Source organism: Chaetodon auriga, chromosome 2, assembly GCF_051107435.1.
Source record: "Chaetodon auriga isolate fChaAug3 chromosome 2, fChaAug3.hap1, whole genome shotgun sequence".
In the NCBI taxonomy this organism is placed as follows: Eukaryota; Metazoa; Chordata; class Actinopteri; order Chaetodontiformes; family Chaetodontidae; genus Chaetodon; species Chaetodon auriga.
In genome coordinates this window covers 21,417,620-21,443,524 of record NC_135075.1, presented here as the reverse complement: position 1 = coordinate 21,443,524, position 25,905 = coordinate 21,417,620, and the positions used below count along the sequence as shown (strand labels likewise).

The 25,905-nt window shown below is 42.6% G+C and overlaps 1 protein-coding gene across 1 annotated transcript in view; it reads right to left on the bottom strand.

The window, feature by feature from the left end:
* Window positions 1-4,317: 4,317 nt before the first annotated feature.
* Window positions 4,318-25,905, bottom strand: part of LOC143326745 (guanine nucleotide-binding protein G(s) subunit alpha-like) — a 29,223-nt gene continuing 7,635 nt past the window's right edge. Inside the window, exons 4-12 of the mRNA XM_076740596.1 lie at window positions 25,542-25,661; window positions 20,843-20,940; window positions 9,291-9,345; window positions 9,100-9,173; window positions 8,794-8,852; window positions 8,398-8,518; window positions 7,215-7,345; window positions 6,190-6,257; window positions 4,318-5,379 (exon numbers count right to left, since the gene is read on the bottom strand). Of these exons, the coding sequence (XP_076596711.1) occupies window positions 5,233-5,379; window positions 6,190-6,257; window positions 7,215-7,345; window positions 8,398-8,518; window positions 8,794-8,852; window positions 9,100-9,173; window positions 9,291-9,345; window positions 20,843-20,940; window positions 25,542-25,661 (873 nt within the window). The 3' untranslated portion in view covers window positions 4,318-5,232. The remainder of the gene's footprint in view (window positions 5,380-6,189; window positions 6,258-7,214; window positions 7,346-8,397; window positions 8,519-8,793; window positions 8,853-9,099; window positions 9,174-9,290; window positions 9,346-20,842; window positions 20,941-25,541; window positions 25,662-25,905) is intronic.

The following is a 25,905-nucleotide window of genomic DNA, read 5'->3' as shown; positions in this document are numbered from 1 at the left end:
GAAGCACATTTGGGTTTCGTCCGGTTCGGCCCACGTGTTTTTTTTTTTTGGGTCTGTTTTTGTTTTCGAACCTCTGTCTCCCTCTTGTGGAGCGGGGTGAAATGATGCCTTCAACTGCTGTGTGAAAACGGTCACTAATGAAGCAAGTTTGACCTTAAAAGGGTGTTTGAAATTCAAATAGACTACTGAACATGTGAAACAGACCTTATAGATGAAGATAGATGTTTCCAAATCAAAACATTTTAGTGCTATAAATGCAGTGGTGTTTGAACTCCAACATCAAATATTTAGGAATGGCTAATTTTTAAACTGAGGTATTCACTTACATAAAATTCTTTATGATCATGATTTGCTTCCTAACAAATTGCATTAACAAAATGCCTGCTTTAACATCACTGATTAGATCATAGCCATAAGTGCAAATGCACATTATACAGCCAAAATGACGCTGCTTTTGGCCTGTTTTTCATGGTTTGGACCAAGTCCCTATTGTTCCCCACACATAAAGGTATTTAAGACACAAGTGTGTTTCCAGCTTTGGGGAATAACCTTGTTGGTTTTAACACACCCCTGTGCACAAAGTGAGGTTCATATAGAAATAGTTATCCCCGTTTGTTGTGGATGCACTTGTCCTACCTTCAGAGGCCTGACCTCAACGCCAGCCAACACCCCTGGGACGAGTTAGGAAGATGACTGCAAGCCAGTCCTTGTAGCTTTACATCTGTAGCCAATGCATGGGACCAAGTTCCCGAGTCACACTCCAAAATCTTGTGGAAGGCCTTCCCATAAGAGGGGAGGCCATTGTAGCAGGATATTAATGCGCAAAGTTTGAAAATGAGATGACCAACCATCTCATATGACTGCAATGGTCAGGTGTCCATGTAGCGTATTTGAATGGGGTGCAGACAGTTTTCTACCCTGTGTGATTTGAGTCCTGGTTTACCCTTTAATAGCACTTCGGTGGCTTTGGCTGAAAGTCTCGACCGTTCCACCTCAGCACAGTGAGTGGTGCAACATGTTGGAAAGGGCCACTCGTCAGCTGCAGCAGACTGAAAAACCTTCCTGCATCTTCTGTTAACAGGTGTAGTATCACCTGAGCTTTAAGATGGGCTTGAGCTTTCATTACAGACTTCTCACATCTGAAGTAACATTAAACCACTGAAGTGGCACAATCAATGCAATTCACTGAGGCGTGACTGTCAGTCTGCACATGCTGTAACTCTGAAAGTGTCAGCAGGTCTCTTGTTACCTGCTTCACCTCATAATTCTGTTGCTCCAACAAGGAAATAGATGGAGTATCAGCAAGATTTCCACCGTTGTGATACGAGCATGTGACAAACTGTTTGTCTCCTCTTGAACCTCCACGCTTGAGACGTCTCTCAATGGACAATCTTTTCTGTCTGCTGCACATAGTTTCTAGTTTAATTTCTTACATTTCAATCTTCCGAGAGTGAGCTTCAGTCTTCTCAGGTGCTGAACTTGTTCATTCAGGAGCTTGTCAGCCAATTTTAAGACCATGACATAGTTAGAATGGCTTTTGAAAGACATTAAAATCATGTTACCCCTTTTGCAATACACTGCATGTCATCAACAATAAGTAGGCCACATACAACCTGAACTGAGACTCGTTTCCTACATATTTTAAAAACACCAGCCGAAAGAGCAATAGGACTGAGCTCACTGTAGATTCAACAGTACCTAAAATCTACGGCCTGATACCTGTGCCGGTGTCTCTCTGGGTTGTTTTTACTCAGTGCTGCATGCTGATTTTAAACCTCTCATTTCAATCTCTGCACAAAAAGAACAGGAGAAATTATACACATGGAAAACCAACAAATACTGAAAACACTTGGTGCCAAAACAGGCACAAAAAAAAAGCCTGATGGGGTTTCTTTTTTTTTTTGAGCTAAAATTAAACTCACTTATTGGGCACAGGTGAGGAAAACAAACTGAATATAATCTCTTCTCTCACATCATCACTGGTGCAGATCTGAAGGATTAAAACTAGAGAAGCAAACCTGGGGAGTCAAATCCATCTGGAAAGGCAAATAATTATATACGTGAATATTACCATGATAGCATGTTCCAGGAAAGCCAGTCAAAGTGTTTTGGGATATAGTGTGTGAGTATAAAGGTGGTCGACAACCTCATGTGTCCTCTGATGCTGTCTGCAAAGCCAAAGAGACACAGCAGTGACCGAAAACTCTCACTCAGCTTCGTCTTTCAGACTTTAGGGAATGATAATTAATAAGGCCCTAACATCTTCTGCACATCAAGGCCGTGGTGGACACCATATCTGTATCTTTGACCAAACATCCTCCATAAAGTTGTCAGTTTAGGGAACAGCAGAGTCATCAGGAACGGTGAAAGTGTCTGCCTCCAATAAAATACTGTACCTCCCGTGTTTTGTGAAAAGTGAGTTGTGTAAAATGTGACACTGGCTTAAGTTCCACAGTGAAACAAGTGATAATCCTGAACAGCTGTCAGAAACACAGAGTAGTTTACAAGTCGTTGCCATCTTATAGGTACACCAAGCTACAACCAATGCAGCCTACCAGGACAGCAATAAATCCTTCTTTAAGGTTATAACGTAGAGTTCTGTTTAGAGGTGTCAGGTTTATGTGTATGTAATGCATTTCTCTCATTGTGTTTGTAGAGCACTTTGTAATTTTTGGTTTTGATACTTGCTACATAACTAAACTTCATCATGATTAACTGCATCATGTTTTACTGAGAATGAGTCTAATATTTAGTCTACCTTCACTGCTGGAACATTGTAGCATTATAACCTTCGCTTACTGCCGGACTGTCGTATTTGACATCGCGACGACAGGCGTACCTAATAAACTGGCAACTGAGTGCATGTGATGTGGACCTCGGGGTGACTCAGCCTGAGAATGAACCAAACACTAATACAACCGTTTCTTCTTGTTTAAGCAAAAAGAATTTGGTTTATGTAGAAACAAGCAATGTTTTGCACCTGGATATTTCCCTCTCCTTCAAAAGAGTTAAAGCTAAAATAAAAAAAGAAATGAATTCCCATCCCATCGCACCCAGAACCGCCACCATCCGAAAACGTATGCAGGTGTTACTGACAGAAAGCAAAGGAAACCTGGGGGACAGCTCACAAGGGAGATAGATATAAGTGTACAGTACATATATATAAAATATAAAATCTGAAATATATTTTATATATATTAAATTGTGTTAGGGTTCAGTATCTTTCACTACACAGCATTAAGGTGGTGTGTCTGATTATCTTTTTTTTCTTCATTTTTTTTTTTTTCAAATCCTATTATATAAACCAGAGGAAAGTCAAAGCAAAACAAATGAATCAACGAACAAACAAATGTGGGGGGAAAAAAGAAAAAAAAAAAAAGGAAACTAAGCAACAGACGAAAGGCCTCCGCCCCGATCCGATGCCCCTCCCCCCAGCCTCCAGCGGAGGGGTGAGCTAGCACGGACGAGGTGGGACAACAGACCCGTCCAGCTGTACAGCGCAGTGAAACATAACTTACATATTAGCTCATTTTTACACGTACAGTCGTGATCAAGGCACAGGGATCTTCTACAAGTTATTTTTTTCTTCAATAAAGTTGTACAAAATAATACATTTTACAGTCTGTACAAGAATAATAGTCCAGCAGTAAAATAAAGACAGACGTACTTAAAGCCGGGAGGGGGTGGGGGGGGTGAGGGTGGGGGTGGGGGGGTGAGAGAAGACGACGAAAGGTGGGGGGAGGACGTTGTGTGGACCGGGAGGGGACTGATGAGGGCTGGAGCGCGTGTGTGTATGTTAGAGTGTGTGTGTGTGTGTGTGTGTGTGTGTGTGTGTGTGTGTGTGTGTGTGTTCCCAGGTAAAAGTGTTGCATCCAGTCTTGATGAGTCATGTCTTTGACTCCATGCTTTTCCTTTTGCTTTGTTTTTTCCTTATTAAATAAAACTTCTCCTTTATTTTCCATATGCTGAATAGTTGTCAAATAGCAGCAGGGGCAGGGGGGCAAGGATGTGTGTGTGTATGTGTGTGTATGTGTGTGTGTGTGTGTGTGTGTGTGTGTGTGTGTATGTGTGTGGGTAGGGAGGTTTAAATGGTGCACAAAGGCAGATCACACACACAGTGTACACCAACACACAACATGGGGTAAAAACTAACAAAAACTTAAAAGTTGAATTGTGTTATTACAGGAATATATAATATTTATATTTATATATATACATATTTATATACACACATATATAAATATCTATATATATAGCTTGGATTTTTTGCACTGCATGAAGTTCACTGGTATGCATGAATTTATGCATCGAATGATATTTTTCTTGTTTTTTTTTTCTTTGTTTTTTTTCCCATTTTTTTTCGGCCGTCCCTCCTCCACTGGTTTCTTGAAGAGCAGGTCATGTGAGCCGTGTGGTCTTATGTTCGAGTCACGCTCACGTCCACAGGCGGCCGTTAGTCAATTAGTCCGTCTGTTCGGGCACAAAAGCGCTCACAGCCCTCCTCTGTTATCAGTTTGCCACCCTCCGTGTCCATCGTTCTCTCCTCCTCCTCCTCCTCCTTCGTCTTCAGCACGCGGTGAATAAACTCCTCTCTCTTAGAATGCATTATTCAATTCAGCCTCTGCCAACTGTTAAAAGCAGGAGGACTTAGTTTTAAAAGGGTCTGTATGTGTGTGTGTGTGTGTGTGTGTGTGTGTGTGTGTGTGTGGCTGTGATATGAGACATTAAAACCTATCTGAGGGTTCTGGATGTCTTATGCTGTAGTGTGTGTGTGTGTGTGTGTGTGTGTGTGTGTGTATGTGTGTATGTGTGTGTGTGTGTGTGTGTGTGTGTGTGTACCTGCAAGTGTGTGTGTCTGTTCATATATCTGAGAGAGGGGAAAAGGAGGGATAGCCTGCACTGAGGGGGTCCAGTCTTGACCCTCTTTCCTGGGTCAAAGTGTCGCTGAGTACAGCAGTCAGTCAGCTAATAGTTGATGAAACTGTTGTTGGTGTATCTTTAACTGTAATTTCCTTTAAAAAAAAAAAACTCTTTCGACTGTTCTGTTTTTCTGAAATCGTGTTACTGGGAGAAGTAGGAGTTGTATTGGGATGGAGGGGAGGGCGGGCGGTCAGTCGCTCACTTGTTTGTTTGGTGAAGTTGGTGGAAGTGGAGGGGGTGATAGGCTAACTGGTCGTGGGGGGTAGATAGGTAGGTTGGTAGGTAGATAAGTAGACCGGACGGCGCTGCCCATCACAAGAGCTCATACTGCCGTAGGTGCATCCTCTGTATGATGTCGCGACAGTCATTGAAGACGCGGCGGATGTTTTCTGTGTCAACCGCGCAGGTGAAGTGGGGGTAACAGTAGTGCCGTCCATCCCCGCTGGCTGTGCTGATCCTCTGCAAAACACACAGAAGCACAGTCGTGTCAGTCACTGCATCCCAACCTCTTCTGGTTAATCCATTACTTTAAGCTAACTACAGGATTTCAACATTTATCTTTACTTTATGCCATTTCAACCATTTAACTGTTACTTTATGCTAACTATTTCAACCACTCAACTTTTAGTGATTACAGGACGTGCTCAAACAATGCTCGACTGAAATCTACTGAGAACGTCTTGTAGGCAAATATCTGCTGTACACAGCAACTGAGTGGAACACTGAAGAGGCCATCTGCAAGATTTTGTTTTGATTTTGGTGACATCTTTGGCGCTCAGCTGTCACTGGTGTGGTTTTGTGTGGCCCATCCAAGGAAAACATTTGCCAATGGCACAGGATGAAACTGTGATGTCTTTCAATGTGGACTCTCTGCTTACTGCTGTTGCTGCTTCTGGACTTCAGCGCTTCATCCATATCAGTTTTTAAGAAAAGCAAATGCAAAAAATAAATACATAAATAAAAAAAAAAAAAAAAGATTTCTAACATCTTTCATATGGGGTTGGAAACGCTGTTGACAGTAAACAAATTAGTTATTTTGGTTCTTCTTTTTCTTTTCTTTGGTCAAAGTCCATCCAACTTAAATGAGTGGGAGCCAATTCAGAAACCTCAACAGCCCTACAAGGATGAAATGAGCAAAACTCGACTGTAAACTGTCAGGCTACGCCTTTGTTTATCACACCTTACTTCACCTAAACAGTTCTGTGAACCAAATAGGTAAAATGGTAAAAATGACCAGTCAAACAGGTAAAATCTGAGCCTCATACATACCAGAAACTCATCCCGGATGAAGTACTTAGCCCTTGTGACACGGGGATCTTCACCTGGCTCTGGTATTGCTGTTGGAGAAGAAGAAATCTAGTCACAATAAAGTCACTCTGGAGCATTGCTCCTGAACAGGCTTCACACGCTACAGCTGATACGTCTGGCAAGGGTGACAATAACCATGAAATACTGTGATCAAAATCATCTGTCATGACTGTTTCTACATGAAAACACTGCCTTTCATTTGCATCGCAGGCGGTTAGTTGATGCTCCACACTCACTGTGTCCACACGCTGAGGTCTGTCTAAGGCTGCTGAACCTGCCTGATTTTGTCACTGATCATTCAAAAGCTTTGACTGGTCACAAGACAGAGGAGGGCTTGATGCAGCACACTTCACCCATCCGGAGAATGAAAGCAAGACAGAACAATAAACCCAAATAATCTCATATCACCATGTAATACCATCATTCATTGTGCAACTGTATGGTGGTTTATACTGGTCATTGCAACTAAATCCTGACAGGCAAGTCATTTTTTTTCATTTTTCATATCAGGGTGCCAAACCAGTCGACTTTAAGCACAATGCTTGTTTATAACCGGCTGGGTGTCATTTTCATAGCTCTGGCCGTCGTGTCTGTCGGTGATGATGACACTGCACTCACCACAGTAATTCCTGACATCTGGGAAAACAACAACATCACTACGAGGAAGAATAACAGGAAAGGAAACAGGAGCAGCCAAGGCTGAGGTTTAGGCAGATCATCTAAAACATTTTTGGGAAAATCTAAATTGAGCGTAGCCACAATGTCAGGAATAAATCCTCGTTAACTTCTTTTGCAAAGCTGCAGCGACTACATCAATAAATTAATAATAAATGTACTGTTTTCTCTGACTTTAAATAAGTTTCTGTTTCCTGTCTCCATATTTGGAGATCTCAGGAATAAAGCTGAATGTGTTTGCTGCAACCATAGAAAAAATGATATGTGGGTTATGTATTGGTCACCCACAGATATCAGTGTCAACCTCTTACCATCATCAGGTGTAGTGTAGCGTGCGAACTCCGGGAAGTACTCCTCAATTTTAGATTTTCCTGCCAAAACCTTCTCAGCGAGCAGGTCCTGTTTGTTCAGGAAGAGGATTACCGAAATGGTCCGTAGCCACCTGTGGAGGGAAGAACGACTTCAGTGCCAGATTTCTTTGGGCTTTCGTCGAAGACCCAAAACACATTACGGGTCTGTTGCTGGAGACTCCCCACTTTTCAAGCAGCATTATGTTTTAATAGGCTTTGGCTGAAGAACAAGGGAATAATTTACTCTCTGGAGTTCTGGGCTGAAAAGGTCTGAGAGCTCCTGCCATAAACAGTCCATATGCTCCCTCAGGAAGATAAGAGTTAAAGGGAGGACGCTGCATCCAGTTAACTCCCACTCCTCCCAACGTACATGCACAGCGAATGGCACAGAGGTGATGCTGTGGTACTGAGGCTGCACCCGAGCTGAACAGAAAGGTGTTCATCTGAGGCACAAATACGCATTTGAAGATGAAAATGAACAGATCTGAGTGGTGAGGTGTGGCTTCAGTCTTCAGGAGTGACTCTCTATCCACCCATTAAAAGCTATAAGAAGCCAAAGAACAGTAACCAGGATGTGCACCGCGAGAAGCAAAATCTAAGTAAGATCAAACACCTAAAATCAAGGCAATACATGCACGTTTTTATCCTCACCAGGCAGTTTTTACGTAAGAGCTTTTCACTTGTTTCAGGCTTTGTTATCTTTCATCATCATCAGATATTATAACTTCTTACTGAGAGGCTATTATTACTGGTTCTGAGTAACTTCATGCTTGCAACTACAATTTCCAGGATTATTAAGTGTCAAAATGACACTGAGAAGTACAAATCTGCTTTGTCATAACCAAACATGCATGCAGCTGTGTGCTGTGTGCGAGCTGTATGCCTGTGCGCTGATTTGAGTTTATGTTTCTGAATATTATCAGAAAAACCTAAATTACTGCTCAACTTTGTTGATCTTCTGCAGCCACCGGTTTACAGGACATTTTCTGAATGCCGTTCATCTCCCCCCTTTCATCTCCTCGCCATGAGACCCACTCTAATGACATTGGTCTCAAAAACAGAAGAAGTCGGGTGCAAAAAGCGCTGCTAGTTTCATGCTTGACAGTGACGTGTCGGATGAAAAGCGCGGGAGCTTAACGCTGACCTGTTGTTCCAAATGTTCTTGAAAAGGTTGAGGGCTTCCTGTAGTCTGTTGGTCTGATTGTCTTCTCTGATCACCATGTTGTAGCTGCTACTCGCCACCACAAAGATGATAGCTGTCACATCTGCGTCACACACACCGAAACAGGAGCAGGATTAAAACACCAGAGATGGATCAGACACTCGTGCACCCTTGCTAACATTAGGATTTCTATAAACACACAGACATGAAGCTGGAAAGCAAATGCCTGGATGCAAATATTACACACATGAGATAATAAAAAATGATTGAGCCAATCAGTTTGTTGCTGATTATTTCGCAGTAGTTCATAAATAATCAAGAGTTTTAGAAGTACAATTCATAATCATAATAAAGCAGTTCAAGCTACAAATATCCTACCATTAAAACACTGGATCCATTTTCGACGCTCATCCCTCTGACCTCCAACGTCGAACATACTGAGAGACATAGGAAGTTTAAAATTTCATTAACATTGTAAAAGCAAAGTAAAGACTTAACCACAACTTGACAACAGTAAAAATACATTAAATTATGAGGCTTATTATTTAATACCAATAAAAAACAGACAACGTGAAATTTGATTAATTTGTCATTCAGGGAATTCAAACTGCTTATTGTCGTTTAAATCTGGAAATATGAGTTTATCTCCTGGCACTGTGATAAATAAGCCTTGCGGCAACTCACTGGAAATTGACTTTGTCTATTTGAAATCTTGTCTCGAAGATCCCAGATGTCAGTACTCTGCATCTCAACAGGTCCTGAAAAACAGAGAGGGAACCACACAACATGGAAAATATAGAAAGAGAAGGTGATACAGAGCCGAAATGCAGCGCTTCAGTATCACACTGCAGGTGTTTGTGTGTTGAACACCTCACCTGATCAGTGGGTGTGTAGTCATTCTGCCTCACCACCTCAATCCTATCTAAGAAGCTGCAAGAAGAACAGAAAAATACAGTGAGTTAGATCTTCAGAACATAATCAAAACATAACACAATAAAACAATATTATATATGCATTTTATCACACTAAAGCATCCCACTGGCCACCTTCAGTCACACACACACACACACACACACACACACACACACACACAGGTACACCCCAGTACATTAGTGGGAGCAGGCGAAAGATGGAGGACGTTGGTCCCTGAGCGGCCACCAGGGGGCGTGTGCTTTAATTCACAGTGAGATCAGAGGCAGCCAGTCTGAGTCACCAGGAGCCGTTTGCTCTGTCAGACCAGAGAAGCCTCGTCAATGGAGCTGCTGTAGTAATACTTGCACAAGAGGTGTGTGTGTGTGTGTGTGTGTGTGTGTGTGTGTGTGTGTGTGTGTGTGTGTGTGCGCGTGTGTGCGTGGGCGGGTATGCAGGCCTACGGTGTTCAGATCTGCAGAGCGCCTACCCGAATGCATGTTAATTGTTCCAATGAACTGGCCTACATTATGGCTGCTTTTCAAGGTGTGTGTGAGCTGCCCTGATGTTTTCACGATGACTGTATCAGGGTCACCTGCTGGAGGTGTCTGCTGCAACAAGTCAGGACTCCAGACGGGCCCAAAGAAAGACTGCTGATACTTTTACACGAGAATCTGTCGAGGAAACAAGACAAAATGTCTCTCGTGTATCCTGTGCTGAAGGAGTTTAGGAGTCTGCGTTAAACAGAGAATAAAACTGACTAAACATCCGTCCTCATGTATTGATGTGGGCTGCTGTCCCATACATACGGACATGGGATGAATGTGAGGACTCCGACGAGCGACTTAGACACAAACAGACAAAAAAAAGGCAGAGTTGTATAAATCCTGATGTAATTTTCAGATGTATTGAAGGAAACATTATGTAGGAAGAAGAACTGGAGTTGCGCCGCTCTGACAGTGGAAAGAAGAGTGGGCTGAACTGCTGCACTGGGAGGAATTTGGTTATTATCTTTAAGCTACAGCAGCACTGTTGTAAGTGTCCCACTAGCCTGCATCCATCAGACACAAGTACTGCAGGTTTTCCCACAACAATTCCTCTTAAGGGTGAAGCAACAACAAGACAGCAGTGAGGGAATCATCCACACAGGCCGGACATCGACGACAGCTACGCCTGTGAGCGTTCTGGGAAGGACTGAATTAACTTTCTGCGGACAGCCAACAGCACAGGATGGTCTTTACGAACGTATAAGGCATGCTTTAATTTAAGGTTTTACCGGGTAAATACCATCCACTGCATTAAAGTCACTACATTAGTCTGATCACTACTTGGCTCCTGCAAAAAGTTTTAAAAACTCAGTTTTCTGTCATCCCCAACTTTTGCCATAGGAAACCCCAAAATACAACACAGTACAATTTCATTGAATGCAAATTACTAAAGTACAAATCTGCAAAGTACAAAATTAGGACAGAACTTTAAAAACATGGTGAAAAGAGCGACTTCAGCAGCAGTTTGGGGTCGAACAGGAACGTAAAGTCCAGCAGACAGCAGTGAGGTGAAGACAGGGCAGATGTGGTCGACTGCCACGTTATATTTATTTATTTGCGTCGCCTATTTAACAATTCATTTCTTTGATTGGTTTGTTTAAGAATCACTCATTGTGCCATCCAATAAAAACCAGTGCCTGATCAAACAAAGCATCCCAAAAAATCCTGCTGCAACACAACCGAAGTCATCAGAGAGCAGAAAAAAAAAAACAGATTTTTGCTTCTAATCTTTGCTGTGTTTTACTAGATTATCGAACGTCTTCAGGCCTCTAAATATGATTCAAGGAAAACAAGGAAAATGCTCTTTGGCAAGTCACAGCAGGCAGATATATGCAACAATAGCAAAAAAGCTGCAAGTAGTTTTTAAGGGGACAGGAAACCTTGTCGTCTTTTACAGCGCAGGTATACCACCTCACCTGGAATTAACACCGCCTGAACCGATGTCAGATTTTTTTTTTTTTTTGTTTACATTTTTATGAATTATAGGCTTCTAATAATATTTTTAATAGGTACTAATTCACACAAAAAGGACACATATTTAATGAGTGAGGTGATTGTTTACACGGTCAACTACTAAACTGATAAGAAGAGCAGACAGGGATCACCACCTGGACAGATTCATTTCCAAAGTAAACCTTGTGAGGGTTTGCAAGCTAAAAAGGTTGTGAACCTCTGATTCAGAGCGATGGCTGGTTACCCACTAAAGTGGTCGCAAACGCACACAAACGTAATACCTTCCCACCTTGTTTGATTCCTGCATGGCTGTCTGTTTTGACTGATCCTCTGCCCACCGTTCAAGACGTTTGCTAGTAGCTGCATCTCCGGGCAAAGGTATGTAAGCCCCCTCTGAGATAACTAGGAATGTGGCAGGCAGGGGTGAAATGTGACAGGAGGGCTGCAGGTAACACACTGAGAGGAACAGGGGGCCGGGTCTGCGGAAGCTACTGGACAGACGGACGGACAGAGGGACAAGACTCTGAGTCAGGGAGAAGAGAGAGTCGGTGCGAGACGGAAAGAGAAAGAGGACAAACAGCTCGGGGAACAAAGAGACGCCCATGTGCATATCTCTGCACAAATGCACACTGACACAGATATTCATATAAAAACACACACGGAGGCAATTAAGCAGCCAACCGGTCGGGTACCACGGGCCCTCTGCAGGGGCCGAGCGGCTCAGCTGTTCCCCACCACAGAGCCTCCGCTGTGCCAGCACAGCCAGAGCCCTCAGTGGACAACTGTTCAGCCGAGCTGCCCGTTACTGCCCCGTGTCCACAGCTCAGACCCCGCGAGCGTCCAACTTCATCCTCCCATCCCATAACATCCCCGCGCCGAGCTCCCGCACACATAAATAACCTGGATGCGACAGAGTCTAAAAGCTCCGATGATGACAGAGTTAACATGGCTGCCGCCGACATCTGCCGAGACCAAACTCTTGTTTATCTACAGCTCTGGTCTGAGGCGTCGACACGCCCAGGACAAACACACTGCTCAATTTTTAGCAGTTCTCCCTATTAATAGGAGAAGTGCCAATAATAACCCTGCAGAGTAAGTTGAACTAAATAATAGTGGCTGCCCCAGTAACAGAGAGGTCTGCGGTGTTATGTTTAACCTGTCAGGGTTATTCTGGGGTGGCAGACAGGCTGACTTAAACTCTGGAAATACACACAGGACTCTTGTCTGGTGAGTGAAAATAACTCAGTATTTATAAGAAGAGATAAAGTACATTTTTAACTTTATAGTGTTCTTTTTACTTTGCTATCATTGTTGCTGATATGCAGGTACAACAATTTATACAAGTTATTTATATAGTTAAAATGTTTCTATTTTTAATAGAAGCATTTTTGGTTTCATAGCTACATAAACATTAACAACCCTTAACATTATTTAAATAATATTTTGGTCAAATTTACAACAAAAACACCAGTTTAGGCTTGAGGAAAAAATATGTTCTGACTAACAATTTTTAATACTAAGAAGGCTACAAAATCTACTTCTTTATTAAAAAAAAACAGCTATTCCATGTCCCTCAAACAGCGACATGGTTAGACTATATATCCCCTTTGCACACAAAACATCTAAATTAAAAGAGGAGTTCTGGACTTAAACATCTCTGTAATGCACTAAACTGTCTAAATCTCAACCACAACAAGTAAATATGAGTTTCTTTTTTTCCTGTGTCAATAATCCCCGACAATCAACAATCAAACTCTGTCTTCCTGTGCTGGAGGGACATGAGAGGCTTCAGCTTCAACGGCAGCGCACTGGCCTAACAAATCTGATAAGGCTGCCATAATGCATTCATCTCGTTAAAGTGGCAGCATTAGGACAAAGGATTACCCAGATTATGAGCTGGTACACATCTTCAGCTCTACACGGGATTAGGCTGCACTACGGTGTCGACTCGTCTGGCCTGCACACGCACAGCTGGGGCTGGAAAACCTGCTCAATTATGAGCTTCGTTTACTTAGTTCAAAAACATCCTAAACTATATAAATAAGATAACGCAGGTTTAATGAGAGTCAAGTTACTGAATTAACATTTCTGGCTGCTTGTTTTTAAATCATGATGTCATAATTTAATAAGCACTTCATGTGAAGATATTAAAAAAATGTTTTTCCTTTATTTATTGATTTTGATAAAAACAGGCTGCATTTAACATTAACCAAGAAATTAACTGATAAACATTTACTTCACGCATGTTTCATGACAGGATTTATGCTTTAATCTCACACAGACACACAACATCTGGAGACCTTTGCCCTGCATCCGAGCAGCTGATCGCTGCGTGATACACACACACACACACACACACACACACACACACACACACACACACACACACACACGAGCCAGCCGGCAAGATTACGTCCCTAAACAGTGCCTCTTTCTCCATCTGCCAAAATCCATTTATGTCTCCCAGCTTTTCAAACCTTCAACAAGCACAAAAGTCGTCTCAAACGAAGGTTCGTTCATTAACAAAGAAAACAAACGTGATGTTTCTGACAAACTGAGAACCCAGAAAAATTGGCTAAAAAGCTGATCATAAAAAAGTGCAATTGTTCATGTCATATAAATAAATCTTAAAAAAGCAACAGGTCGAAAATATAAAACAAACAAATAAAATATAAAACCTCCTGATATATGTGTGATGAGCCACTATTGAATTAAAAGTTTACTATTAATGTTACTATTATTTATTGAATATGGAGTTAAAATGTGGGCATGGTTATTTCATTGAAGTTACAAAATGTACAGAAGAAAGCAGCTTCGCCCGCATGTTTCTCACTGTTCACCACTGAAGTTCACCGTTATCACCGAGCTAAATTGCACAACTTGGAAATTCAAGAGAAACTGAGAGCAAACACAGACTTTTAGTCTTTTCAGGAGACTGAAATCAACCTCTGAACACGAGAAAGCCGAAGCTTCACAAGCCTCCGAAACAACAAGTCAAGTCACAAAATGGTCTTGGCGCTTCCTCGAGGGGGAAAGAGACCGAGCTCGGCCCGCCGAGCGCAGCGGGTCGAGGGGCTTTCTGCCTCTTTGTGCCTTCAATGCTTTCACGTTAGGGGCCGACCAAACCAAAGGCTTCACCGGCCGATCCTTAATCAAACACACACACACACACACACACACACACACACACACACACACACACACACACACACACACCACATCCAGAGAGAGAGAGAGAGGGAGAGAAAGAGGAGGAAAGAAAAGAGAGAGGCTGTGTCTGACATTACAGCGCTGCTCCAAAAATAGCTCCCTGGCGCCCTGGCCTCCAGCTTGGTTGTCATGGCGACAGAACCACAGGCGCTATAAATAGACAATCGGCTCCAAATCTTGTGCGACTGGAGTGAGGCCAGAAAGAGGGAGAGACAGACGGGAGAGGAGAAGGAAAAGAAAAGGGAGAGAAATAAAGACGAGGAGGGACGGAGAGGAGAGGGGGACAGAGAGAGAGAGAGAGCGAGAGAGCAACAAAAGAGACACAGAGAGAGAGAAATGCAGGGAATGGAGTGGGTGAGAGAGAGAGACAGAGCGGAGGAAGAAGTTCAAGAGAAGAAGAAAAAAAGGAACAAAGAAGAAATGAAAGAAGTTAAGAATTAACAAAACAACACGAGAAATGGAGGAGAAAATGAAAATGAACAGTCAGAAAGAAAGACTTCACCAAAGAAGAGATAAAAAAAAAAACATGACACCAAACAGAAAAGAAAGAAAAAGAAAGAAAATCAAGAAGGAAAGAAAAGAAACAAAAATGACAAATGAAGAACAGAATTTATTTTAAAAAATTACCAGGCCAAGAGAAAAGTGAAAACAATGAAAGAGAAGGACAAAAAGAGAGGAAGACAAAAAAAATAAGGGAAACAAAAAAGAAACAAAAAAAATTGCAGATTAAAAATGTAATTACCAAAATACAGGTAAGGGAGAAAGAAAAACAGAAAGAAAGAGAAAGAAAAGACAGAAGAAAAAAGAAAAATAAGAAAACTGAAAGGTAAGGAGACAAAAAAAAAGACCAGAGAGAGCAAAGGAAGAAATGAAGAAAGGAGTGAGTCTCGCACTGGGAACACTGGGAGCGGCACCATCACTGAACACACACAGCATTCAGAAAATCACAGCCCAGTGAGACTGCAGCAGGCTGAGCTCACCTTCACACTGTCAATGTACCTGACTCACGCTGCACATCAGCACAGCGAGCGCACGTTTCACATCTGCTACCTGCACGCACACACACACACACACACACCTCAACACAGCACCGACACCACAAACCTCCCCCCAAAAAATCAGCTCCTCTCATTTCCCCCCGTCTCTCTCTCTCCCCCTCACTCCCTCTCTCCTCGCGATGAGTCAGAGACTCAATCCGAGCCATTTTCTGTCCCTGCAGAAACACCACTACACATCACAGAGAGGGAGAGGAAGGAGAGGGGGGAGAGGAGAAAGAGGAGGCTCAGGGGAGGATGCCGGAGAAGTAAATGTGGAGGGGGGGGGGGGCCTCTGGCACGTGACGGCACATTATCGCTGGGACAAGATTTCAGAGAACGGACAGATGATAGAGACAGCGGTGACGCTCAGCTGGTCCCGACCAGGAGACACATTACACAAACACACACAGACACTGAATGTGTGGAGATGTTCAGTCACATCCCTCCTCTCATCTCCAGGTTGACTCTGTCTAATCCTGTAGGCCCCCCACAGCTCGTTTCCCAATGCTGGGTTTACAGGAGGAGTTAAACGCGTGCCCAAGTGACTGACAGCTAAAGGTTATTAGGTGGATTTTTAGCTATTTGCAAAAACAAAAAACAGGTATATATGAAAATATAGTCCAAAGCATCTCTAACAACACTGCATCATGTATTCTGTGTTATCTCTGTGCGTATCATCTCATTGTGTGCGGAGCCGTAAATCACCTGGATTTGCAGGTTTAGCCAAAAACAAATCATTTCCTTCTCTGGTTATCTTACAATTTAAAGTTTTACTATTTTAGAAATTTCAAGAAACTTTACAATATTAATTTCATTCTATGGAACAGTCCTGCATTTTAGGAGGTGCGCTTGTTAGCTTCCTTGCAGAAAGGTAGGTGAAAAGATCGATACTCTCATGGTCGCACCGTAAATATGAAGCTACAGCCAACAGCTGGTTAGCTTAGCTTAACATAAAGGCTGAAAATAGTGGACACAGCGATCGTGACTCTGTCCAAAGGTCATGAAATGAAGCTGAATTAACACATCATTCAGTGTAAACTGGAAAAACGACATGTTTGTGGGAACTGGGGGGTGTTAGAAATTTACTTCTTAACAATGAATCATCAAAATAATCTGACAATCAATCAATCGGTTTATCAATTAATGGTTTTAGCTCTATAATTTACTATAATATATGCTTGGGATACAGTAGTTTTTTTTGTAGGAAAACACATTTAATTCAATATTGTTCAACTGCATATCAACAAAGTTACTAGACGTTTGTTAACCAGGTCAGAATCTCTTCTCTCATTTCATAATGAATATTCAATAACTAATTTTTCAATGCATTTTTGGAAATCCTGATTCTCTGGCTCTCCAATATGTTTTTGTTTTTAAAGTAGTGGTTTAGTTTTGCACTTAAAGGTACAATAAGTAAGACATGGCCACCTGTGGAAGGTCACTCCAAACAAAGAGTGAGCAGCATCCTGACTGACTCTAGTCTGACCCAGAGCTCGGAGAATCGGGGGATTGTAGGCGTTCGAACAACGGGCAACCGAATCGGGCTCAGCAGCCTACAAGACGACCGAAGCCTGACTGATGACGGATTACAGTGCCAGGGTGATTTACAGCGGCTATGACCAGGACGGCAGAGTTGGTGACTGTGGGAACGGTTGAAAGACAAACCAGGACAGTTGGTGAGTGTTTCTGTCGGGTTTGAACCAAGTGTTCTTTACGATGGGTTAACCAAAGCAATTCAGCTGGTCTTAATTCAGTGAAAGAGAGGCTTGAATTCAGAAGGTGCATGGTTGCTTTTCTGTTTAATAAGGAAAATGTGTGGAGGAAGGTTTCCTTTCTTTTGTTTACTTATCAGACTAAAAAAAGCTGAGAGCAATCACTTCAGCAGACTATCACCTCTTGAGGTACAACGCGGTTTTTACAAGACTGGACAGGCTGGGGCTAGCTGGTTAGCATGCTAAGTTCAGTGGATGTCTGCAACACAAACACACAGACTCTGACGAGCTGTCAGAACTGTGACTCAGATCATTTTTTGAGTTTTTTAAACTAAAACTCTGGCCATAACTTACACATTGTACATTTAAATCACTGTAAGCAAAGAGATCAGGGATCAAATGTCTAAACATATAAAAATACATGACTTTAATATACATGTGCAAAGGTCTGCAAAATCATTTTCAGACTGATTTATTTTGGACGACTCTTTGAAAAGAAACACTTTCTTCATCGGATCTCAGAAGTGATTTACGATGAGGGGAAAGTGCCCAAATCTTTCAGGATTTTCAGTTTACCACACGATGATCTCTGCATGGATAAAACAGCAGAAACCTGACAAACAGGCCTCATCTTCTGACACAAAACAAACCCGACGCCTCGCTCCTGTTTGGACTTTGCATGTCAACTACCTATAGTACGTGCACATGCAATCAAAGACGACAACATCCTTACAAACAAAGTGTGGGACCGTATAAGTCAAGAAAGGTTCATAAAAAACAACAGCAAAAGCCCATCAGAGAGGAGCGTGACGGAGCAAAAAGGCAGCCGGGGAGGCTTCAGTGACTTCCTTTTCATCAGACAGAGACAACAAAGCATCGCCGCCCGTCAACTTCTTCTTCCCTTTTTGTTATCTTCATCATGACATGCATCGGATGATATAATTCTTTTTTTTTTTTTTTTTTTTTAAGAGAAAGACGGGGGCGTACTGGGTGGCCCTGACTTTTCCCGCGCCGATCCAGGGTTGACATTTTCATTTAATGCTAACAACCTTCATCAATAATGCTGAAGTTGTCTCTCTCCGAACACACTCGCTCATTCTTTCTCCTTCTGCAGCCTGCCTGGGTTAAAAATAGCTCTCCCCTCTCTCTTTCTCTGCTTCTCCGTTTACATAAGCACACAGAGGGGGGAGGGGAGCACTTCCGGTCTGGCCACCCAGCCCAGCATCTGATCCATAACACTGGGGCTGCTGGGTGTGGGAGAGAGGAGGAGAGGAGAGGAGAGGAGAGGAGAGGAGAGGAGAGGAGAGGAGAGCAGAGGAGAGGAGAGATCCCGCAATGCAGGGAAGCCCTCTCCTTCTCCGTCTCAATCTGTCTCCTCACTACTTTCTCTTTTTCCCGTCTCTCCATCCACAATCGCGTTTCTTACAAGGAAGCTTTTTCGTGATCATCTTACCGGGAGTGTCTGCCCGCCCCCCCCCATTGAAAAGGCCTACAGCACCACACACATAAACAGTGAAACACCTGTGGCCATGCATGCAGTTTTAAATGACAAGGACACGCATACGTACCTACAGCGATGCACACACACGTAAGGTCAGCGCTGGAAAGTAGATTTACTCAAGTACTGTGCCAAATCCCACTCTGAGGTACCTGTACTTTACATGACTATTTTCTGCTGCTTTATGCTGCATCTCCACTCATTTCAGAGGGAAACATTACTTTTTATTACATTACATTTACTTGAACGCTGCAGTGACCTGTTTGCTTTCAAACTAATATTTCACTTTAAACTAACATAGAATAAAACGTCAAGTCAATTTTTATTTATACAGCGCAATATTACAAATCACTATTTGCCAAAAGGGGCTTTATGCAATGCAATACACAGATAAGAATTAAACCAGTGGTCCAGAACCTTTTTGACTGGTGACCTCTTACAGAAAAGCAGTGTGTAGCTTCAGATGTCTGTCTAACAGGTACACTTAAGAGTCAACTCCGCACTAAACTCCTCAGATGGTTTCATTTACATCATTTTCCAAGGCTAAAAGAGGTAAACTCTTCTATATTTGACAAAAAAAATACTAGACAAAAGTCAAAATTCTGAAAACAAATAGCAGAAATTTTGCTTGTGCTTTTTTCCAGTCCTCATTAATTATCTCACAACCACCAGGATTTGCCTTGTGATCCTTTGGAGGGGGCCGATCCCTTAGTTGGGAAAAACCGGACTAAACTTCCTAACTATATATAAAGTAGTTCAAACTAGCTGAACCTCTATCAGCTACAGCAGCGTCATGTTACTTCCAAATTGATGGATCAGTATTACAACTTCAATAATGTAATAATGTAATGTCGAGTCAGATAGGCCACTTCTCTGCAGAATAAGTACTTTACTTTTGAGATTTCAAGTACATTTTACTACCTCACATATGCATGTTGGTGCACCTGCCCATACTGTACACAAACACACGCATGTACACAGACAGTGTGCACGCCTCCACCCACCAAGAACTCATGTGACCACTGCATGCCTTATAACAGAGGCAGGCCTGATCAAAGGGCGGATAAGGCAAAAAATACCAGCAAAGAAAGAAAGAGTTTGGATCAGAGGAGGGAGGGTTGGGCCGAGGGAAGTCTGGGTTTTAAGTTGTTTGGCAAGACTGCTAATTAGACAGCGAGCTAATACAAAAGTCCACTCACTCACCAACACAAAATAGTGCAACTTCGTAGCTGCTTAATACACAGCAGGACAATCGGCAAACCAGCACCATGAAATGATACATCTGGTGATAATCTATACATTTCTTATTGCAAATAAATCCCATGAAAAGACCAAAACCAACACAAACCATGACCTGATCCTGCCATCAAGAGTCAAGACCTTGTTTCTGTCCAGCATGACTTCCTGAGCCTACAGCCACCTTGTTCTTGGGCATAGATGTGCTTTTAGCTAAATGCTAACATCAGCACGTTAACATACACATCACCATACTAACATATTGATGTTCAGTGTTTACCATGTTCACACTAGTTTAGCGTGTTAGCATGCTAACGTTTGCTGCTGAACCAAAGTACATCAAAGTATTGGACGGTTTAAAAATTTTGACCTGATAGAGAAGCGATGAAAACTTCATCCTGAGGGGGACCGGATGAAATTTCACAGCAATCCATTTCACAGGTGTTGAGATATTTCAGTCTGGACCAAATTTGGTAGACTGACAGTCTAGAGCCAAGCCAACAGCCAAAAATAGCCAAAAACGTCCTAAAAACACCTCAATGAGCCACACTGTTGCACTGGGTTCCTGCATAACAATGAACATGGACACTGTAGTTTATTCTGAGTTAATCCCACCATCACCGTCCTGCTGCTCTAAATAATCACTACACACCAAGTTTGTGACTCTTTAGAAAACGTAGTATATGTGTGTGAAATTAAGAGTCACAGAAAAGATCTTTTTGTCCACCTGCACTCACGAGACCCGTAGAAATATGTGTGTTTAATTGCAAGTGAATGTATGGAGGTGAATAAAGGGCAAGGGGATTTTTAAAAAAGGAGACTTACTACTGTGCGCAGTCGATGAGTTGATATTCATTGGACCTTTCCCAGCAGGCCCGCACACCCTCGTCCTGCCAGAGGATCTTTGCATGGTCATAAAACTCCTGGAAAGAGAAAGAGGCATCTGGATCAATGACAGGCCGCATCTAGAAATAACTGCAAGTCAGGCCCTCGTTTTGTCTCGTGAGGATCCCTGAAATAAAGGTATGATATCACACAGAGACCTAAAGGAAAGGCGCATTCTGCCATTATATAGAACGAGTGAATAATCGAGAAAACTGCACTGAACGCAGCACACAGCAAACAATCGGTGGACCGTGACACAGGAAAACACCGGGGCTGTTCGGTATCTTTGGATGAGCCCATTTCTGGTCTGAGTCTCAGTGGGTGACGGCGTTTAAGGACAGATGGAGGGAGGCAGCGATACTCCCTCGCTTAGTTTGCAGCTAAAGGCCGGCTTGGAGAGGAGCAGCAGATGAGCGGGCTCTGACAGCGGCAGGAAGCAGAAGAGTTCACCGGGTTCATGAAGAAATGGAGAGCTTTGTACTGACACAAGGCTTGGCTGTCACTACACAGGGGCTTATCTCCTCACTGCAATCTTCAGTTGGTCACATACAATGCAGCCAAGCACAAATAAGCCATTATGAGCCTCAGAGTTATCCTGCATACCCTGAGAAACCCTTCATTTAACTGAGAGTGAGCAGGTTTTGGAACGATCATCGTATGACAGACAGAAGTTTGGAAAAGCTGACGGGATGGCGAAGGATGAGGCGATTTGTTCGTACAACAACACCAAATCAAAGGTGACACTGACGCTCTTAAGCACCTTCACTTGTGTCTGTAGCGAGTGACTGGGCAGTGAAACACGAGGTTGACAGAGTTTGGTTTACAGACTTCTGCTTGTCTTGATGCTGCAGGCAGAAAATCTCAGCAGTGTACTGAGTGTACAAGTTATGGAAATTCAAGTTAATCAATGTGTTTATCTATTAACAAAACATGCAGTTCTCTTTTCTGTTCGCTTTATTTTCCTTTGCTGTCGTTTCCTTTCTCACGTATGAGTTCAGTCAGATTCGAGCTAAGACGTCGAGGCCTCAAAGAGAGCCAGTGACAAACGCTTACGGCTAAATTTACAGACTCGTAAATTAAGCAGGAAAAGTACCCTGAAAAAAAGCAGACTGAAGCAGCAGCAAGGAGTCAACGGGAAAAAGACTTTGTGAGATGAGCTCGTGTTTAGAGGTCGGGCTGCAGCTGACAACTATTTTCATTATTGATTCATCTTTTTTTTTTTTTTTTTTTTTTTTTTTTTGGTCTAAAAAAAGAGGTGACGTCTTCAAATTACTTTCTTCGTCCAAATAAAAGTGTAAAACCTGAAAGCATTCAGATTAAAATTCAACAGGAAAAAAATTTACCAAATTTCTTGCTTATTTATTTTCTATCAATCAACAAATGGAGTCGATCAACAATTCAAAAAATAAAGATTTCTCAGATTTATCAGACAAAAAGACCAAACGTTTGCTGGCTGCAGCCTCTCAAATGTAAGAATTTGTTTTACATCATAATGAGTTGAATATCTTTGGTTTTTGGGCTCTTGGTGCCAGATTTTAAAAACTTCTGAACAAAACAATTGATGGATTAATCAAAACTTATTAAGATTAATAGATAATGAAAACAACTGTTTTCTAGTCATATTTTGCAGATGCCTATAAAAATGAAACAAAGGGATTCACAGAACCACCTTAAACCATCACACGGGACGATACGTGAAGGGCTTTCGTCTCTCATCTCTAACGAGGGTGTAACCGCGATCAGAGGTCATCGAGGTCGACTTCAGGCTCGTCGACCACTTTCTCTCTACAGCCTCTTTAATCTGACACTAATCTGTTGTTCTCCCACAACAAAGTTTATTCGTGGCTTCATGTAAAACTGAGAGACTCTGACAGAAAAAGGAAAGAGCTGTTTCATGACGCCTCCTCCAGCGGTTGTGAGTTTAAGAATAGGACTGGCTGTGACCTGAGAACAGACCTACTTTGAGATCCTGTGTGAAGACAGGCAGAGCTCAACAGACGCGTTCCATCATTTACTTTGAATTCAACTGCACATCCTGACGAATCCACCAGGTGACATGCCTGAGGTGTGATGTCACTTACAATGTACGTGTGGGGACGCTTTCAAATCTTAAATATTTCTTGGCGGCAAATCTTGCTGTTTTCAACTCTTTGAGACGTCGGAAATGCGTTTAAAAATGTCCTGCGTGTGCACCACAGTCAACTGAAAGCCACGTTCAAGTCTTTCGAATCTTTGTAGAGTTTTTTCTGACCCAAATCTGGGCTTTTTAAGAACAGATGGGGTTGTATGTTTTAAGAATTGCAAAGCCCTGTGAGGCAAATTTGTGATTTTGAGCTGTTTACAGTAAATAAAAGGAACTTGACTAGCAGTTCAGGTGTTGTACTGTACTACAGAGAGAGGCTCAGGACAGGTGGGCATGGCGGTAATCGGTCTACAAGGAATTAAAAGGCTGGATTAAATGAGTAAAAATATTTATCTTGCATAAAAGGTGCAGTTCATTTTACTATTACCATTTTAGGACAATGTGAATAATAACTACCAGGATTATTAATTAGAAACAAAGCTTGAAAGGAAATCAAGACAAGGCTGCGGAGACTCAATCCAGGCCTCGTGCTTATTTTCTCTCCCTCTCTTCCTCCTCTGCTCAGGGCAGAGTCAACCAGTCCAACTGGTTTCCAGTAGGGCCTAAGGCCAGGCGAGGGGGAGCGGGCTGAGGAGGAGGATTTGGAGGAGCTGGAGGAGAGGCTGAGCCTATCGGATAGCTTTCTACCGTATTCTCTTCCCTGAAGAAATGCCCATTCACTTCAACGGGTTCAAAAACCAAACTTTTTGCATCATCGTGCATTTAGGAAACCAGCTGTCACTGTGCTGAAATCACTCTTTAAAATAAAGGCGGCACTTTAACGACTTTAAAATCACACCACGTTAATGTCTTAACACCCCAAACCCCCCATGAAAATGACAAAACTCAAAATCGGATCAGTGCTGGTCTTCCCCTCCGACGGGGGACCCTGCAGGTCTACCAGTGGAAGTCTCGTCCAGCCGGAGGGGAGGGTCGGCCTGAGACAGGCCCGCATAATAAATTTGCCATGAAGTAACAGAGACAATATCAGGAGACTTCCTTCTGCTTACACACAAATACACACACTCTGCGCTGGAAACTCAAATCTGCACTGTGGAAACAACCAGTTTAAACACTGACGTGCTGGAAAAAAAGGGAAGACATGGTGCTCTTCTTCCTCTGCGTGCAACCCTTCCCACATCACAAAAGAGTCGAAACGTGACTCACCGAGATTGAGAATATAATCCAGAATATCACTCTGTAATTTCACAGCTTCAAAGTTTGATTGATCATTTTCCAGTTTGACAACATCGCATTTATGCTCCGTTTGTTCCATCAATTGATCAAAGCTACATATCACCCCTGAGATTTGTGAAACGCTTAAAGATTCTCCAGTAAATCAAACAAGGTATCTTTGATCCCGACTGGAATCTTAAATATATTGATGGAGTTTGATTAATGTGCTTGTTGGCAGAGCTGGATACACGAAAAAGACAATGCTGAACTGCAACTGATGATTTTTAATAGGGATTATTTTCTCAATTAACTGTTTTATGTCAGAAAACTGAGAGCAAACTCAAAGAGAACAAACTTCTATGGCCGTTCTCTACTCCATGAAGTTTACTGGACTTCCTTGAGTAGTGAGTCACATACCAGACCATGACCTGCAGTGGCTCCCTTCCAGGCCGCCGAGAGCAGCCTGCAGCTCAGAGGGGAATCCCTCCGAGTCTCCGTGTTTCTGGAGGACGGGTCCCTCCAGACACATTTAGGGTTATTACAGACAATCAGCGTTAATGGGCGGTGTGGTTCTCTCAGGTGAGGCGCTCATTCAATTGACAGCCTCCCGAGCGGAAGCACACCTGCTAATTACTGAATCACTGCGCAAACACAGCAGGCTGCCACGTGAGGTACCTTACTCACCTCCAGCACACCTCAGAGAGCCGCAGGACTCGGCAGGCTGGATCGGAGCCTCCCGCACGTCTAACAGCAGCTAAAGCAAGACGTCGAGAGCCACTTTAAAACTAAACAGGGAAAGATTTAAGCTGCGAGATTTGCATTAACTTGCCGCGATTAAAGATTTGTTTAAAGTTTTGATTTTAAAAAGCGGATTGACGTTTCTGGCTGCAGCTAATCAACAATTAATTTCATTATTAATTATTGATTATTTTCATGATTAATCGTATGGTCTAAGAGCAAAGTTTGACAAACTGGAACCGGAGATGTTCTGGCTACTATTACTAAAAAAAAAATCACTACACAACTAGTAAATTAAACAACTATTGGTTTCAGCTCTACTGATGTTAAATGAAAAAAATATCCAACACTAGCCTCTGCACCACACAGATCAGCTACTGACTCGCTTTTTAGATGTTTTTGAACAATTGTGCACAAATTGCAGGACCATATCATTATGAACCGCCTCTAATTAAAAGGTGCAACATGCTTTAACGGACCTCCAGGTGACATCAGACCAAAAGCTTATTAGCATAAAATCAGACTTGCAGTTGGAAGAAGGAAAGAAACGTGTGCAGAAGTGAGAGAGTCAACACAGGCCGAGCAGGTTAAGGCGCAACTTACCGAAGGAAACTCGAAATCCTTCTGGTTTACTTGGTTCAGGACATAATCGATTCGGCATTGGTTCGCAGGACTGGCTAACTGGCATGGCGGTGTGAGTGTCGCCATGGCAGCCACAATCGTCTGGATGGAGAGAGCAGAAGAAGAAAACAGGACGATTCAACGCCTTTTCACCTTTTTAAAGCTCTGCGTGACAAAGAGCTCCGAAAAAGGGTTGGCTCAAGTCTTTTATTCAGATCTTTTATAGATAATAAGTTACTTTGACACTGTAACACACACAAAAATAACCTGTCAGAGGTAAACAGGCTGCGCTGTGCTGCTAACACTCCATGCATTTGCCCTTTTCCTGTCAATGAGCAGATCTCTC